Source organism: Nerophis ophidion, linkage group LG12, assembly GCF_033978795.1.
Source record: "Nerophis ophidion isolate RoL-2023_Sa linkage group LG12, RoL_Noph_v1.0, whole genome shotgun sequence".
In the NCBI taxonomy this organism is placed as follows: Eukaryota; Metazoa; Chordata; class Actinopteri; order Syngnathiformes; family Syngnathidae; genus Nerophis; species Nerophis ophidion.
This window is the reverse complement of record NC_084622.1, coordinates 31,023,918-31,043,291: the sequence shown is the minus strand read 5'-3', so window position 1 is coordinate 31,043,291 and position 19,374 is coordinate 31,023,918. Positions and strand designations below refer to the sequence as shown.

General features: G+C 42.2%; 1 protein-coding gene across 1 annotated transcript; it reads left to right on the top strand.

The window, feature by feature from the left end:
* Positions 1-10,186: 10,186 nt before the first annotated feature.
* Positions 10,187-16,735, top strand: has3 (hyaluronan synthase 3). The gene is made up of 4 exons (XM_061918080.1): positions 10,187-10,280; positions 10,361-10,911; positions 15,234-15,335; positions 15,405-16,735. Exons 1-4 carry the CDS (start codon positions 10,187-10,189, stop codon positions 16,332-16,334), a joined length of 1,677 nt encoding a protein of 558 aa, XP_061774064.1. The 3' UTR covers positions 16,335-16,735.
* Positions 16,736-19,374: the final 2,639 nt, after the last annotated feature.

The following is a 19,374-nucleotide window of genomic DNA, read 5'->3' as shown; positions in this document are numbered from 1 at the left end:
GTCTTGAGTCGGGACCCAGGATGGGCCGCTCGTCCAAAGCCGGGACCCAGGATGGACCGCTCGCCTGTGTATCGGCTGGGACATCTCTGCGCTGCTGATCCGCCTCCGCTTGGGGTGGTTTCCTGCTGGCTCCACCGTGGACGGGACTCTCTCTGCTGTGTTGGATCCACTTTGGACTGGACTCTCACGGTTGTGTTGGATCCACTATGGATTGAACTTTCACAGTATCATGTTAGACCCGCTCGACATCCATTACTTTCGGTTCCCCTAGAGGGGGGGGGTTGCCCACATATGCGGTCCTCTCCAAGGTTTCTCATAGTCATCATTGTCACCGACGTCCCACTGGGGTGAGTTTTCCTTGCCCTTATGTGGGCTCTACCGAGGATGTCGTTGTGGTTTGTGCAGACCTTTGAGACACTAGTGATTTAGGGCTATATAAATAATCATTGACTGATTGATTGATATGTGGACACTTATACTGCCATCTGGTGGTGTCAGAAGTGTATAACATACAATGGAATTGGGAAAAAAAAGGTGTAAAAATAAGAATTAGCATGTCACTACACATGAAGTACACATTTGTTACTTGATACTCTGATAGCTCAGTTACAGCTCATGTTATCTACTCTGTGTTAGATGTGTTTTATGTTGCACGATTGCACCAAGAAAAATTCCTAGTTTGTGAACCCGTTCTCAAACAATGGCAATAAAAACTGTCCTGATTCTGATAATTATGGACTAAATGTACATCATATAAAAAGATGATTTTTATTTTTATTATTCTAATTAGGGTCCAAAAAGCCCAAATAGCAAAGAGAATAAAAACAAGCATGTAAACAAACAGCTTTAGAGTTATTTTTTGGAATGCAGCCCTAGGCGTAAAAAGTTTGCACACCCTGGTTTAGAGTTAACACGAGAACGTGAATGAAAAATACTACTCAAGACCTCAATCTCACAACTAATTTGTCAGACCTCCAGCAGAGGTGAACGTAAAGCTATAAACCTGCGCCTTCTGTCAAGTTTGTGGTTTGGTATGTCAGGGAGGTTAAAATGGCGACAGTAGAATTTACCTCCATCTCAACTGCTCACACCCGGACTGGCCTTTAATTAAAGTGACTCACCCTGGAGTCAAGTAAGGGGTTGGGGAGGGGGGGACATTACACATATTATCCTGCAACATCCCCCTTCAAACTACCTTTCCCAACAGAAGAGTGCAATTAATTCCAAAGTGCTTAGGGTTGCAAGGTTATTGTGACACAATTGATCCATTCATCCATTTTCTACCGCTTATTCCCTTCGGGGTGGCGGGGGGCGCTGGCGCCTATCTCAGCTACAATCAGGCGGAAGGTGGTGTACACCCTGGACAAGTCGCCACCTCATCGCAGGGCCAACACAGATGGACAGACAACATTCACACTCACATTCACACACTAGGGCCAATTTAGTGTTGCCAATCAACCTATCCCCAGGTGCATGTCTTTGGAGGTGGGAGGAAGCCGGAGTACCCGGAGGGAACCCACGCATTCACGGGGAAAACATGCAAACTCCACACAGAAAGATCCCGAGCCCGGGATTGAACCCAGGACTACTCAGGACCTTCGTATTGTGAGGCAGACGCACTGACCCCTCTGCCACCGTGAAGCCTTGTGACACAATTCAACAATGTTAAACAATATGTCCTTTTAAAATCCATCCATCCATTTCTACCACTTGTCCCTTTTGGGGTCGCTGGAGCCTACAGTATCTCAGCTGCATCCGGGCGGAAGGCGGGGTACACCCTGGACAAGTTGCCACCTCATCGCAGTTCTTTTAAAATGAGATTAAAAAATATTGATCATTATTCTAATAGGCACAAGCCGAGGAAGGCAGTGCCTTACGTAGTAATGCTTGTCGACATAAAGCTAGGAGTGTGCACTCTTTAAGTGTTTTACGTACCATTTAAGTCAATTTATCAATCAAAGTTTATTTATATAGCCCTTAATCACATCCTCGGCTCAGATCCCACATCAGGGCAATAATAAAACTAACCCAATTGGCTACAATGAGAGACCTTGAAAGGGTCCGCAGATGTGGCCCCCACCGAACCCCCCTTGGATGACCGCTGCAATAGATGTCGAGTGGATCTAGTTAATAGTGTGAGAGTCTAGTGTTTTACTTACTAATATATGTAACCTCCACTGCACTTTTTAGGAATTTTGCCTATCATTCACAATCCTTATGTGAGACAAGAACAGATGTAATTTAAAAAAATGCATTCTAACTAGAGAAATCCAATAATGGCTTTTTTGCCGATATCCAATATTCCGATATAGTCCAACTCTTAATTACCGTTACCAATATCAACCGATATATACAGTTGTGGAATTAAAACATTAATATGCCTAATTTTGTTGTGATGCCCCTGCTAGATGCATTAAACAATCCAACAAAGTTTTACAAAAATAAATCAACTAAAGTTATGGGAAAAAAATGCCAACATGGAACTGCCATATTTATTATTGAAGTCACAAAGTGCATTGTTTTATTTAACATGCATCGAAACAGCAGCTTGGAATTTGGGACATGCTCTCCCTGAGAGAGTATGAGGAAGTTGAAGTGGGGGGTGGGGGGGGGGCAGGGTTGAGGTGGGGGTTAAGGGGTAGCGTGGGGTGTATATGGTAGCTCCCGTAAGAGTTAGTGCTGCAAGGGGTTCTGAGTATTTGTTCTGTTGTGTTTATATTGTGTTACGGTGCGGATGTTCTCCCGAAATGTGTTTGTCATTCTTGTTTAGTGTGGGTTCACAGTGTGGCGCATATTTGTAACAGTGTTAAAGTTGTTTATACGGCCACCCTCAGTGTGACCTGTATGGCTGTTGACAAAGTATGTTTGCATTCACTTGTGTGTGTGTAAAGCCGTAGATATTACGTGACTGGGCTGGCACGCAAAGGCAGTGCCTTTAAGTTTTATTGACGCTCCTCCCTACATCTGTGTACACAGGGGCGTTTTAAAAAGTCAGAAATTTAACTTTTTGAAACAGATACCTAAAATTTCCGATATTACATTTTAAAGCATTTATCGGCCGATAATATCGGCAGTCCGATATTATTGGACATCTTTAATTCTAACTATCATTATCATCATCAGCGGTCACTCGAAGCGAGAATGACGATCCTCCTTGTAGGGGGGTATCCCTTTATGGAGGATACCTGTGCGTGACTTCGTTTAACATGGGGAGACTGGTGCACAGACAGTCACCATGGAGTCCAAAAAAACTGGGGTCCCTTTTCTGCTGCAGCCTTCATCCGCCATCCCAACCGTTGTGACGCTCCATAGGGTTAGCAATCATCCTCCGCCTGTTCCACCGTTGAGGTTTTGGGTTGTTATTTCCCCATAACTGGGCCCACATGGATGTGGGAGTGCCTTCTTCCGCCATCGCAGCCGTTGTGGTGGTTCTTGCATCCACCGTCTTCCGTCTGCTCCGCCGTTCAGGTCTTCACCGTATTCCTAGCTCGGGCGCAGGCAGGTACTAGGCCTTTGCCAAGGGCCACCTGGGGTAACAGTAGTAAAGGGGTTGACCTCCTAGTGCCTTAAGACCCCTTAGAGGAGCCTCCACTGCCGGATGCACTTTAACGTCATGCCCAGGACATATTCTGACTATAATGTTAGCAAAAGTCATTTACCAATGGAGGCAATGGCATTCGCTGTATTTCGCCTATAAAGCGCTCTAAAAATATTCAAAATCTCCATCAGTATTTTATATACATGCTGTAAGTAGGTATGTAATGTAGTAAAAGGCCCAGTCGTAATAACATGCTGTAATATTTACGTATATTGCTCATTTTAAGTACACAGCGGCGCATTCATTTCATAAACGCATCACAGTGTTCCCTATTTCCTTCCACAACACTACTAATCATGGCAGACTTCATGAGAGACAACAAACATGATAAAACATTCACTTACTGTACAATGACTGCTCTCATTGGGATTCCAACTAATGGGATGTTTCAAATCCAAACATAATAAAACAATCACTTATTGTACAATGTCTGTTCTCACTAGGATTCCGACTGATGAGATGTTTCAAATCTTGCCGTTTAGATGAAGAATTAATGATAATCCCTGCGAAGGGTTCGAAAAAAAAGGACGGTGCCTCAAATTAGTGTCTTTTCGCGTCTTTACCATCATCTCCGTGTTGAAGTGAAAATGTCAAAGTTGACCAACTTCTTGGTTTATACCATACCATATACCTTACTACAGTGGTTCTCAACCTTTCTTCAGTGATGTACCCCCTGTGAACATTTTTTTAATTCAAGTACCTCCTAAGCAGAGCAAAGCTTTTTTGGTTGAAAAAAAGTGATAAAGAAGTAAATTGTAGCACTATGTCATCAGTTTCTGAATTATTAAATTGTATAACAGTGCAGAATATTGCTCATTTGTAGTGGTCTTTATTGAACTATTTGCAAAAAAAGATATGAAAATAAATAAAAACGTGTTGAAAAATAAACAAGTGATTCAATTATAAATAAATATTTCTACACATAGAAGTAATCATCAACTTAAAGTGCCCTCTTTTGGGATTGTAATAGAGATCCATCTGGATTCATGAACTTAATTGTAAACTTTTCTTCACAAAAAAAGAAATCTTTAACATCAATATTTATGGAACATGTCCACAAAAAATCTAGCTGTCAACACTGAATATTGCATTGTTGCATTTCTTTTCACAGTTTATGAACTTCATATTTTGTTGAAGTATTATTCAATAAATATATTTATAAATGATTTTTGAATTGTTGCTATTTTTAGAATATTTTTTAAAAAATCTCACGTACCCCTTGGCATACCTTCAAGTACCCCCAGGGGTATGTGTACCCCCATTTGAGAACCACTGCCTTACAATACCATACCATACCATACCGACTTTATACATAAAGCCCTATAAAAACAACCACAGTTGAAGAACAAAGGGATGTACACCACAAAGAAATAGAGGCAAAGGACAGACTTAAAACAAAACATTAAATCAGAAGTAAAATACGCATTGAAAAAGCAAATACAAATTACCCTAAGAACAATTTGTTAGATAAAAAGCAGTTAAAAATTTAAAAACAGTTAAAAAAGTTAAACCGTTTAAAGTCTCATGCTGGGTTAAAAGCCAGTGAATAAAAATGGGTTTTAAGAAGGGTCTTAAAAGAAGCCATAGAAGGGGCCTGTCTCACATGGAGAGGGAGATCTTTCCAGAGGCTGCAACCTACAACCTTTTTCCCTTCAGGTGAGAGGCATGATTTATAATCTAAAATTAACTTTTACCAGTATGTCAACACTGCAGCTGCACAAACTTGTCACCGCTCTGTGAATATTGCCAATATTTGGTTAACATTCGGGCGGCATGCTGGGACAGGGGTTAGTGCATGTGCCTCACAATACGAAGGTCCTGGTTTCGATCCCCGAGCTCGGGTTCTCCCCGTGACTGCGTGGGTTCCCTTCGGGTACTCCGGCTTGGGATAGGTTGATTGGCAACACTAAATTGGCCCTAGTGTGTGAATGTGAGTGTGAATGTTGTCTGTCTATCTGTGTTGGCCCTGCGATGAGGTGGCGACTTGTCCAGGGTGTACACCGCCTGCCGCCCGAATACAGCTGAGATAGGCTCCGGCACCCCCCGCGACCTCAAAAGGGACAAGCGGTAGAAAATGGATGGATGGATGGGTATTTTTCAGGTCACATGATTTAAATGAAGTATTGCTTAAGCCAGGGGTCGGGAACCTTTTTGGCTGAGAGAGCCAATAATCCAAATATTTTAAAATGTATTTCTGTAAGAGCCATATAATATTTTTTTCAACACTGAACACAACTAAACGCGTGCATTTTTAAGTAAGACCAACATTTCTAGAGTATAATAGGTCGCTTATTCTTTGTAATAACATTGTTATTCTGAAGCTAACTGTGGAGGGGGCTTGGCCTGCAGCGAAGCGGGGTGTTGCCAGGACTGGGCTTGAAATCAGCGACAGGTGTGTAAATGGCCCAGCTGGGCCTTGTTATCTATTCACCTGTCGCTCTGTTTATAAGCAGCAGCTAGGAGGAGAGACGAGGTTGGGGCTGGAGCCAGAGTGCGAGCGAGAACGAAAGTGAAAAAGACAATTGCTGGAAAGCAACTGAGAGACTTACTGAAACATAAAAAAATATTGTAACCTAGAAACAGGCTCTCATGTCGATACTTGATGGTCTGAAGAACCCCCAGGAGGGCAAGCCCTAAACTAACCAATAATAAATACATCTCTTCTTACTCTTAATGCAACTTCTTGAACAAGTGCGGTAGAAAAAGGATGGATGGATTGAAATGCATGAGCATGTTTTATATTTTGAGCGTTATTTTTAACACTTTGATTACAAGTGGAATTATTCATTACTTATTGTGTTAAGCAGTGTCAGCTCAGATTGATCCAAGAGCCAGATGCAGTCATCAAAAGAGCCACAGCTGGCTCGCGAGCCATAGGTTCCCTACCCCTGGCTTAAGCTGTACATCAAGCAAGAATGGTAAAGAATTCCACTTACAAAGCTTCAACAAATAGTTTTCTCAGTTCCCAAACATTTATTGAGTGTTGTTAAAAGAAAATGTGATGTAACACAGTGGTGAACATGCCCTTTCCCAACTACTTTGGCACATGTTGCAGCCATGAAATTTTAAGTAAATTATTATTTGCAAAAAAAAAAAAAAGTTTATGAGTTTGAACATCAAATATATTGTCTCTGTAGTGCATTCAACTGAATATGGATTGAAAATGATTTGGAAATCATTGTATTCCATTTATATTTACATCTAACACAATTTCCCAACTCATATGGAAACGGGGTTTGTAGAATAGACGCTAAAGTAGAGGCTGGGGTTACGTTATGCATCCATTGGATCAGACCTGGGCAAATTAAGACCCGGGTGCCACATGCGGCCCGTTAAGCTTTTTTTCAAGGATTTCAATGGTTGTAATCTGCGCTTTTGGATGATATACCAGTTACTACGGTGATCTAATTAGTTACTTTGGCAATCTAATTAGTTACTATGGTCATCTAATTAGTCACTATGGTAATCTACGTCACAGCAGCTCAAAAAAGGCACCAAGCAGTGTGGGTGGGGAGCGTTTCCACAGACGCGGAAGGAGATTTTCACAACAAAGTTCTAAAGCTTAGTGATATATCAGATATATCAGATTGTAGGTGGGTTTATTTTGTACCCTTCATATTTCACTGTTTGTTGCATTTTTGTCGCGTTTCATTCAATTTTATAATATGTTGATCAAAAGGGGGTGTGACATTCATATTGTGTCAATATTCAGTGTTTTATCGTTCATAGAAAAAGTAAAAATTCCATCACATTTTTTAAGGCGTTCTGTCATAACGTTTTTAGCATTCAATCAGACATTGTTGTGAGGTTTTGTATTAGTGTTCCTAAAAATACATATACCGGCCCCCAGACACATTTTTTTCTTTAAATGTGGCCCCCGAGTTAAAATAATTGCCCAGGCCTGCATTAGATGGAGCTGCACTAAAGGTAATGTCAACAAAACCGTCAGATAGGTCAGTCAAATTTCATTAATAGATTACAAACCAGCGTTCTGACAACTCCGTTCACTCCCAAAATGAATAAACATCTGTTTTTTTATTTTCCCCGAGGTAAAGTCATTGATTAACGTGGACCCCGACCTTGAAAAGTTGAAAAACTTATTCGGGTGTTACCATTTAGTGTTCAATTGTACGGAATATATACTGTACTGTGCAATCTATTAATAAAAGTTTCAATCAATCAATCAAAAAGACGTGGTATTTAGTTTTCCTTTTAACAACAGCAAGGTATAACATGTTGTGCAATATTTATATCACATAGTGGAGGGGAACTTTTCCTCGATTCAATAAACACGTAAAAAACAGTCTGATACTGTTACGGTAAATCAAACGTTAGTGCAATTACAATATAGTAATAATACTCGAAATAGTGCAAAGCAATAACAGTATATCAATAACTCAATGTTTTTCAAATGTTAATTTCACACAACACAACACACAAAATAAACATGTAAAGCTCACTTTATTTAGTTATTCTTCATCCACGAATCCCTCGAATTGTCCTTCTTCAGTGTCCAAATCAAACAGTTGGGCGACTCCGTCTCGTCGAAGTCATCATTAATCGAGTCAGTGTCGCTGCTGTTGTCCAGCAGTTCAGTGACCATTCCTGCCTTCCTGAAAGCTCGGACCACAGTTAAGAAGTGAAGTGAAGTGAATTATATTTATATAGCGCTTTTCTCTCGTGACTCAAAGCGCTTTACATAGTGAAACCCAATATCTATGTTACATTTGAACCAGTGTGGGGGGCACTGGGAGCAGGTGGGTAAGATGTCTTGCTCAAGGACACAACGGCAGTGACTAACATGGCGGAAGCGGTAATCGAACCTGCAACCCTCAAGTTGCTGGCACGGCCACTCTACCAACCAAGCTATACCGCTCAGAGAGTGATATATCAATCCAGATATATCAATCCAGGCATTTACGATTCACTGGCAGATAGTGGCGTATGTCGTCCGGCGCTGTCTCCCTGTCTTGGTGAACATGTGTTCGCCTTCTGTCATCCACTGTTCCCACGTTGTCGTAAGCGTGTCTCATAATAGGAGCCATTTTGGGGTCTTTACATTAACACACAAATGGACATGAAACGGCACGCTTCGCGCAGTCATATATCTCAGCATGCACCGCGCAATTCTTCTATTGGGGAAAAGGAAGTCGGTGGCTGCTTACCGTAGTTGCGAGACCTGTTGTGGCTCAATATTGGTCCATATATAAGGCGCACCGGATGATAAGGCGCACTGTCAGCTTTTGAGAAAATCGGAGGTTTTTAGGTGTGCTAATAGTGCGGAAAATACGGTGGTCATTTGACGGCGACATAAGAAAAACATGGTTATTTGTCATGATGTTAGAGATCACTGTATAAGATTATGAGTATTATTGATCCCAGCACTTTTACTGTAATTGAAAGGAACGTTATCCATCCTTACATCCATCCATTCAGTTCAGTTCAGTTTCAGTTTATTTCGAACATGCATACGATACAATGTAATGCATCACACAATTCCAGTTGTTTCATTACAGCATGCCCGAAAAAGACACACCGCTTGCTGGATTATCGGTGCATTACGGCTATCATAGTCAAACATACTGTGTTTCAACATACAGGTATTATTATGGTGTGTGTATAAGGATCCCAAAATTGCCCATGGGGAGACATATTATGCAAAACCAAGTTTTCTTACCTAATGGTACTTGCTGATGTGTATTAAAATCAACATTAAATCAAGTTTAGGGCATTTTTTTAGATTGATATTTTGTTAGCACAGTTGAATCGGATGTGATGTGTAGCACTGTCATTGTGAAAGCCTCAAGCGTGTGACCGGTGGGAAAAAGAGATTGTTCAAATGAAAAACAATTTTTTGTGATAGTTTGGAGACCCCTGCAAATCTCAGTGTGTGTTTGCCCAATGGTAAGTCCACCCCTGGCCCCACCAGAGATTATAACCCCTCCTTACTGTGAGGTCAACATGCTAAGCACTAAGACTGTCATGTCTTGTGATCATGTTTTGTTTAGTTATGTTCTGTTACTTCAACTCCATTAGTTCCTGTTTTTTCACCCCCTTGTTTTGTCACCATGGCGACCCATTGGTTTCACCTGTCTCACGTGTTGGACTCACGCACCTGTTTCAATCATGTCGTTATTATTTAAGCCTGGTTTTTCAGTTGGCCGTCCTGGCGTCATCACCCTGTTTATGAACACTCTGTTTCATGCCTGTTTCATGTCATAGTTCATGCTGCCCTGCTTGCGTCACCTCAAGTAAGTTTTTGTTTATTAGTGCCATAGTTAGTGTCTTTCGTTTCTATGCTTTTGTGCTAGTTTTAGTTTTCTTAACCAAGTTTATTCTCCGCCTTGTGCGCTCCTTTTGTTTGCACTTTTTCATAGTAATAGATTAAACATGTCTTTATCTTCACGCCACGTAACGTCACCTTCCTTTGCATTCCGGGAAGACAAACCACACCATAGCCCCTGTTACGACAAAGACAGTCAATTCCCACAATTCCAGGATTTTTGCAGGCCAAATAGATGTATTTTATAAAAAGTCAATGAACTTTGTCACCATGATTATTTCTGTTATTCTCATGTTCACCCACAGATGCCCTCTCGCCTCAGGAATGCGTTGAACATTGGGGTCACCACCCTTTTTGCAGCGGTGGTCCTTTTCACCGTCCTGCTGGCCTATGTCACAGGTAAGCTGCATATAAGGATCGCATATTTCAGCTATGAAGAACAAATGTTGTGTTTGATTCCACTTTCCTGTGCTATAAAGGCTACCAGTTCATCCATACTGAGCAGCACCACCTGTCCTTTGGCCTCTACGGTGCCTTCCTCTCCCTCCACCTTCTCCTCCAGAGCCTTTTTGCCTACCTGGAACATCGACGGATGAAGGCGCCCATCTGTCCTCAGCTCCTGCGTCGCTCCGTGGCTCTCTGCGTCGCCGCCTACCAGGAAGACCCGGACTACTTGAGGAAGTGTCTCCGCAGCATCAGACGGATTTCTTACCCCGGACTCAAAGTGGTGCTGGTGGTCGATGGGAACCGACCGGAGGACCGTTACATGATGGACATTTTCCAGGAGGTGATGGGCGGGGCCGATCAGGCTAGCTGCATGGTGTGGAAGGGGAACTACCACAGTGACGGGAGCGGAGGGGGCGGCGTTGGGGAAAGGGGGAGGAGCACGGTTCACATGGAGGAGGCGGCGCGGGTGACACGGCTGGTCAGAGGCTGTCGCTTTTCCTGCGTCATGCAGGAGTGGGGGGGGAAGAGGGAAGTGATGTACACCGCCTTTAAAGCCCTGGGGGACACTGTGGATTATGTGCAGGTAAGAACTACTCAGTCAGATTCTTGCTTCAAAGACAGATGGGCATAAAACTCACTTCACTCATGGTTCAGAATTCTGTCAATTGTGTTAAAATGGACCTATTATCCAAAAGTAACTTTTCTTCCCTACTGGTACAGTGGGGCAAAAAAGTATTTAGTCAGCCACTGATTGTGCAAGTTCTCCCACTTAAAATGATGACAGAGGTCTGTAATTTTCATCATAAGTACACTTCAACTGTGAGAGACAGAATGTGAAAAAAAAATCCAGGAATTCACATTGTAGGAATTTTAAAGAATTTATTTGTAAATTATGGTGGAAAATAGGTATTTGATCGACCATTCAAAGCTCTCACTGATGGAAGGAGGTTTTGGCTCAAAATCTCACGATACATGGCCCAATTCATTCTTTCCTTAACACGGATCAATCGTCCTGTCCCCTTAGCAGAAAAAACGCCCCAAAGCATGATGTTTCCACCCCCATGCTTCACAGTAGGTCTGGTGTTCTTGGGCTGCAACTCAGTATTCTTCTTCCTCCAAACACGACGAGTTGAGTTTATACCAAAAAGTTCTATTTTGGTTTTATCTGACCACATGACATTCTCCCAATCCTCTGCTGTATCATCCATGTATCCATTTTGGTATAAACTCAACTCGTCGTGTTTGGAAGAAGAAGAATACTGAGTTGCATCCCAAGAACACCACACCTACTGTGAAGTATGGGGGTGGAAACATCATGTTTTGGGGCTGTTTTTCTGCTAAGGGGACAGGACGATTGATCCGTGTTAAGGAAAGAATGAATGGGGCCATGTATCGTGAGATTTTGAGCCAAAACCTCCTTCCATCAGTGAGAGCTTTGAATGGTTGACCAAATACTTATTTTCCACCATAATTTACAAATAAATTCTATAAAATTCCTACAATGTGAATTCCTGGATTTTTTGCTCACATTCTGTCTCTCACAGTTGAAGTATACCTATGATGAAAATTACAGACCTCTGTCATCATTTTAAGTGGGAGAACTTGCACATTTGGTGACTGACTAAATACTTTTTTGCCCCACTGTACCTGTTTTTGTGGATTTGTGATCTGCTTAAGTCCTGAAAAAAGTAATCACTTTGTTTTTTTTTAATCAAACGCACTACAACCATGACATACACTATATTGCCAAAAGTATTTGGCCACTCATCCAAATGATGAGAATCAGATGTTCCATCCACTTGGCCTGGTGCATAAAATCAAGCACTCAGGCATGAAGACTGTTTCTACATACATCTGTGACAGAATGGGCCGCTCTCAGTGATTTCCAGCGTGGAACTGTAATAGGATGCCACCTGTGGAACAAGTCCAGTCGTGTAATTTCCTCGCTCCTAAATATTCCAAAGTTAACTTTCTTATAAGAAAAATGAAGAGTTTGGGAACAACAGCAAGTCAGCCACCAAGTGGTAGGCCACGTTAACTGACAGAGAGGTGTCAGCGGATGCTGAAGTGCATAATGCAAAGACTTTCTGCACAATCAGTTGCTACAGAGCTCCAAACTTTATGTGACCTTGCAATCAGCCCACATACAGTACGCAGAGAGCTTCATGGAACGGGTTTAAACGGCCGAGTAGCTGAATCTAAGCCATACATCACCAAGTCCAATGCAAAGCGTGATATGCAGTGGTGTAAAGCATGTTGCCACCTGACTCTAGAGCGGTGGGGACACTTTTTCTAGACTGATGGGTCACACTTTTCCATCTGGCAATCTGATGGACCAGTCTGGGTTTGGAGGTTGCCAGGAGAACGCTGCATTTCGGACTTCATTGTGCCGAGTGTGAAATTTGGTGGGGGATGAATTATGGTGTGGGGTTTTCTTTTGTCTTGCTGAAGGGCACAAGGATTCGAACCAGCAACCCTCAAGTTTCTGGTCGGCGGCTCTACCATCCGAGCCACATGTCCCCAATGAAATATAAACCACCTATTCTGAGCTGTATTGATGCATGATCTAAACAACAGAGCCTACTTTTAGCACCTTTAAGGTTTGCCCTGCCTGTGATGCAAGAAAATGGATATTGCAAGAAGGTTTTTCATTAAGGAGACACATTTGAATAATATATCTCCTGAATGAAAAAGTGCAGCTGGAATAGGCTCCAGCACCCTCCACTACCCAGAGAAGCTGTAGAAAATAGATGGAAAAACAAATACCATTAAAAAAGTACAAGCAGACACCAAAACGAATCAAGTTACTTTGTTTTAATCAGCCCTTTAAGTCATCCAGCAGTTATAAAACCATAACAGGATATTGCTGATTAGACAAAATGTCTATTACGTTTTTATTTATGACAATCCTAATATGTAAAGGAGGAGTCTTCTTTGCAGCAGGCCTTCTTTCTCATGGCCATTTGTGCGTAACTTTGTAACATTTTAAATATGCTTAAAATAGACACAAAGCAGCGGCTTTGGAAAAGTTGTAGTTTTTTCACAATACGAGCGCTAAATGATTATACTTGCATGTCCTCCTCCCGGTATTGTGGCAATGTTGTAAAAATCAGCATATATTCTGCGTTTTCATGAAAAACAGACACGCTGTGCTCTCCATTTTGCTCCTTTGAGAGACACAATCCTTGGTAGCTCAGCTTAACGTGCGCCATCAAGTTTTAATGCACGCAAACGTTTAGTACAGGGGTCCCCAAACTAAGGCATGTGGGCGGTTCAAAATCCGTCCCGCGGGAAGTCTCAAGTTTTTATTTTTTATTTTGTCCGACCGCTTCCATGTTCTCTTTGCTCATAATTTCTATTTGCTGCTGTATCCGCTCTCTATTTTATGCTGCAGCTGTTACATATACTGTAATACTATACACCAGGGGTGTCCAACTCATTTTAGCGCAGAAGCCACATGGAGGGAAATCTGCCCACGCGCGAGCCTGGTTATTCAAATCTTGGCATTCAAACTAAAAAACAAAGACGACTTCAGATTGTTTTCTTAGTCTTACTTTGGCCAAAAATAGAACAAACACAATCTGAAAATATGACAGTAAAAGTATAGAAAAAAATACCCGGCAGTGGTAAAGTTTAGATCAGTGGTCCCCAATCTACGGCCCACCAGCGTTCAAAACTCTATTTTTTACCGCTAGTTACTCTCGGAATCTCCTAGCCGCTCAGGCAAATCATATTGTCTAAAAATGCATTTTCCCATCGATAACATGACATTGTCAGGCAAGCGTGCAGAAAGTGTGCACTCTTTAAGTAAATTAGTGCGAGAGGAATATATATATATATATATATATATATATATATATATATATATATATATATATATATATATACATATATATATATATATATATATATATATATATATATATATATATGTATATATTTATATACAGTCGCGATCAAAAGTTTACATACACTTGTAAAGAGCATAATATCATTGCTGTCTTGTGTTTTCAATACTTTCTACAACTCATATTGCTTTGTGATAGAGTGATTGGAGCACATACTTGTTGATCACAAAAAACATTCATGAAGTTCGGTTCTTTTATGAATTTTTTATGGGTTTACGGAAAATGTGACCAAATCTGCTGGGTCAAAAGTATACATACATCAATGTTAATATTTGGTTACATGTCGCTTGGCAAGTTTCACTGCGAAAAGGCGCTTTTGGTAGCCATCCACAAGCTTCTGGTTGAATTTTTGACCACTGCTCTTAAAAGAATTGGTGCAGTTCAGCTACATTTTTTGGTTTTCTGACATGGACTTGTTTCTTCAGCATTGTCCACACGTTTAAGTCAGGACTTTGGGAAGGCCATACTAAAACCTTTATTCTAGCCTGATTTAGCCATTCCTTTACCACTTTTGACGTGTGGTTGGGTTCATTGTCCTGTTGGAACACCCAACTGCGCCCAACACCCAACCTCCCGGCTGATGATTTTAGGTTGTCCTGAATAATTTGGAGGTAATCCTCCTTTTTCATTGTCCCATTTAAAGCACCGCTTCCATTGGCAGCAAAACAGGCCCAGGCCATAATACTACCACCACCATGCTTGACGGTAGGGTGGTGTTCCTGGGATTAAAGGCCTCACCTTCTCTCCTTCAAACATATTGCTGGGTATCGTGGCCAAACAGCTCCATTTTTGTTTCATCTGACCACAGTACTTTCCTCCAGAAAGTCTTATCTTTGTCCATGTGATGTCAGATGAAACACACACATACACAGCCCGACCCCCAGCCAAATTTGTTTTTAATCCAATGCGGCCCCCGAGTCAAAAAGTTTGGGAACCCTGCTTTAATAGATGGGACTGTGAGGGCTTCATTAACTTGAGCTTGTTTTGTTTTTCCTAGGTGTGTGACTCAGACACCGTTCTAGATCCAGCATGTACCATAGAGATGCTGAAGATCCTGGAGGAGGACCTACAAGTGGGAGGGGTTGGTGGAGATGTGCAGGTAGAACATCACCCAAAGCTCATGACTAAAATGTCGTATTGGTAACAGATGAACAATTATTTCTACCAGATCCTCAACAAGTACGACTCATGGATCTCCTTCCTGAGCAGCGTCCGCTACTGGATGGCCTTCAACATCGAGCGAGCCTGCCAGTCCTACTTTGGATGCGTCCAGTGTATCAGCGGTCCTCTGGGGATGTACAGGAACTCCCTTCTCCAGCGTTTCTTGGAGGCCTGGTACCATCAGACTTTCCTGGGCTCCAAGTGCAGCTTTGGCGATGACCGCCACCTGACCAACCGCGTGCTGAGCTTCGGCTACAAGACAAAGTACACGGCACGGTCGCAGTGCCAGACCGAAACGCCGACCGAGTACTTGCGCTGGCTGAACCAGCAGACGCGCTGGAGTAAATCCTACTTCCGCGAGTGGCTCTACAACGCTCTGTGGTTCCACAAGCACAGCCTATGGATGACCTACGAGTCGGTGGTCACCGGATTCTTCCCTTTCTTCCTGGTAGCTACAGTCATCCATCTTTTCTACCGTGGAAGGCTGTGGAACATCTTGCTCTTCTTGCTGACCGTCCAGCTGGTGGGGATGCTGAAGGCGACCTACGCCTGTTTCCTGCGTGGTAGCCTAATCATGATCTTCATGTCGCTCTACTCTCTGCTCTACATGTCCAGCTTGCTCCCTGCTAAAATATTCGCCTTGCTCACCATCAACAAAGCCGGGTGGGGCACTTCCGGTCGAAGGAAGATCGTCGTCAACCTAATCGGCGCCGTCCCTGTCACGGTGTGGACGCTGGTGCTGCTCGGAGGCGTGGCGTACACCCTTTACTGTGAAGCACAGCAGCCGTTGAGCGAATCCGAAAAGGCCTTGTTGATAGCGGGGACGATACTGTACGCCTGCTACTGGCTCATTTTGCTGGTGCTCTACCTCGCAATCGTCGCCAAACGATGCACCAAGAGAGAGGAACAGTATCACCTGCCGTACGTAGAGGCATAAAAGAGCTTTGTGTCGGCAGCCGACTGCTGTTTGACTCGTGCACCTTTGTAAACTGCCAAGGAGATGCAGTCACATCTGGATTGCAAGTGCCAAAAAGTGAGGATGTGAATTCCAAGCAGCAGGGATAACTGGATCCATGAAGCTTGATGTCGTGATCAAACATTGTAAACATCATGTAGTCCTTGTGTACACCTTAGCACGCAACCACAACAAAAGGGTCCGGTGTGTTGCTGGTGACGTTTCACCTACAGCAGGGAATACATCCAATGCAACAAAAGGTTTTTAGGTTAGATAGTCTTTTTTTTTGTGCAAATATATTTTATTGAATTTTACAGTTAAAATCACATTTGACAGTCATACTTTGTGAATGTGAATGTGAATTATATTTATATAGCGCTTTTCTCTAGTGACTCAAAGTGCTTTACATAGTGAAACTCAATATCTAAGTTACATTTAAACCAGTGTGGGTGGCACTGGGAGCAGGTGGGTAAAGTGGCTTGCCCAAGGACACAACGGCAGTGACTAGAATGGCGGAAGCGGGAATCGAACCTGCAACCCTCAAGTTGCTGGCACGGCCACTTTACCAACCGAGCTATGCTCACACAAACCCTTCATTGAGGCACAGATCCCCTCATTCACACTAACATGCACACTTGAGGAGAGAGGTGCACTTGAACTTTAACAACTTAAGGTTTACAGTAGGCAGCACAGTGGAAGAGGGGTTAGTGCGTCTGCCTCACAATATGAAGGTCCTGAATAGTCCTAGGTTCAATCCCGGGCTCGGGATCTTTCTGTGTGGAGTTTGCATGTTCTCCCCGTGACTGCGTAGGTTCCCTCCGGGTACTCCGCCTTCCCACTTCCAAAGACATGCACCTGGGGATAGGTTGATTGGCAACACTAAATCGGCCCTAGTGTGTGAATGTGAGTGTGAATGTTGTCTGTCTATCTGTTGGCCCTGTGATTAGGTGGCGACTTGTCCAGGGTGTACCCCGCCCTCCGCCCGATTGTACCTGAGATAGGCACCAGCGGTAGAAAATGGATGGATGGAGGGTTTACAGTATAGACATTATTAGAAAAATACCCAGATATTGTGTATATATCCATCCATCCCGCTCTGGCTCAGGACTAACCACACCATAGCAAGATGGATGAATATTCCTCAGCATCAAGGATCCTCAGGAAGTGATTACAAGATCACCTCCCGAGGACCTCTAGATAGTCATTTTGATGACGTTTACATTAGATCCTCGCATTTTCGCATTTCTTTTTTTTCTACCTTAAAGGCCTACTGAAACCCACTACTACCCACTACACAGTCTGATAGTTTATATATCAATGATGAAATATTAACATTGCAACACATGCCAATACGTCATTTTTAATTTACTAAATTGCAATTTTAAATTTCCCGGGAGTTTCGTCTTGAAAACGTCGTGTAATGATGACGTGTACGCAAGATGTCACGGGTTTTTAGGAAGTATGAGCGCTGCACACACACAGCTAAATGTCGTCTGCTTAAACGGCATAATTACACAGTATTTTGGAGATCTGTGTTGCTGAATCTTTTGCAATGTGTTTAATTATTATTGAACAAATTATTATTATTATTATTATTAATTATTATTGGAGAAGTCACAGTAGAAAGATGGAGTTGGGAAGCTTTAGCCTTTAGCCACACAAACACACGGTGATTCCTTGTTTAAAATTTCTGGAGGTGAAACTTTACTGTGGATCAGAGCGCAGTCAAGAGAACATGAATCAAGACGGAATGTCAACCAGCAGTTTTCAGTGAGAAAATTGTGGTTAAAAATTCGCTTTTTACAGGAGAAAAGCTGAGCTTGTGCAGTCCATAGCAGCCGTCGACTTCCCTGAGACACTGCGCTTCAAGACACCCGTGGAGACACCCTTCCGACTATCATGTAATATTAAAGTCACTAAAACACTAGCAACACACTAGAAAGATAAGGGATTTCCCAGAATTATCCTATTAAAATGTGTCTAAAAACATAGGAACCCGTCCCAATCGCGTTTTTTTTTTTTTTTTGTAGTCCGTCGCTATCAATATCCTCAAACACGAATCTTTCATCCTCACTCAAATTAATGGGGAAATTGTCGTTTTCTCGGTCCGAATAGCTCTTTTTGTTGGAGGCTCCCATTATAAACAACGTGAGTATGTGAGGAGCCATCAACATGTGACGTCATCGTCTGCGACTTCCGGTAGAGGCAGGCTTTTCTCTTAGCACCGAAAGTTGCGATGTTCTCTACTAAATCCTTTCAGCAAAAATATGGCAATATCGCCAAATGGATGGACCTGCTATGCCCGTTTAAATAAGAAAATCTCATTTCAGTAGGCCTTTAAATTGTAAACGATAGTTTGTTTTGTTTTGTTATCGTAACTTAAATAGTGGTGTGATGGTGCTCTCTACAGGGAAAAAAAAGAGTGTAACAACTCACTCACCGTTGACAAGACTGCACCTTTTTGTATTTACAATACTGTGTGCCTGGGATTGTTTGATGATGTCTAAAATTTTATTCAAAATGTTGTTTAATAATTAGGGCGTATACTGCATAATAGGCTTTAAAGTTGTAAAACTATCTACTTTTTAGGGTTTTTTTAGGGTGCGTCCATTTGGCGTGGTTATTCGCCATTCGCCTGGGGTCTTGCAACGTATGTAAACCCTGTAAATAGGATGGAATTACTGCAGGGAAAAAATGCAATTTTTCTTAAACATTTCTGACATGTAACATGTAAGAACAAGGTGATGGAGTTGGTGGCGGGATTGTCATATGAAAGCATGGTTGATTTATTTAAGGCAGGGGTGTCAAACTAATTTTAGATTGGGGGCCACATGGAGAAAAATCTACTTCCAAGTGGGCCGGACTGGTAAAATCACGGCACAATAACTTAAAAATAAAGACAATTTCAGATTGTTTTCTTTGTCTAAAAATAGAGCAAGCACATCCTGAAAATGTACAAATCATAATTGTTGTTGGGTTTTTTTTTTTTACACTTACAAGTTGCATTTAATAGTATCTTTGT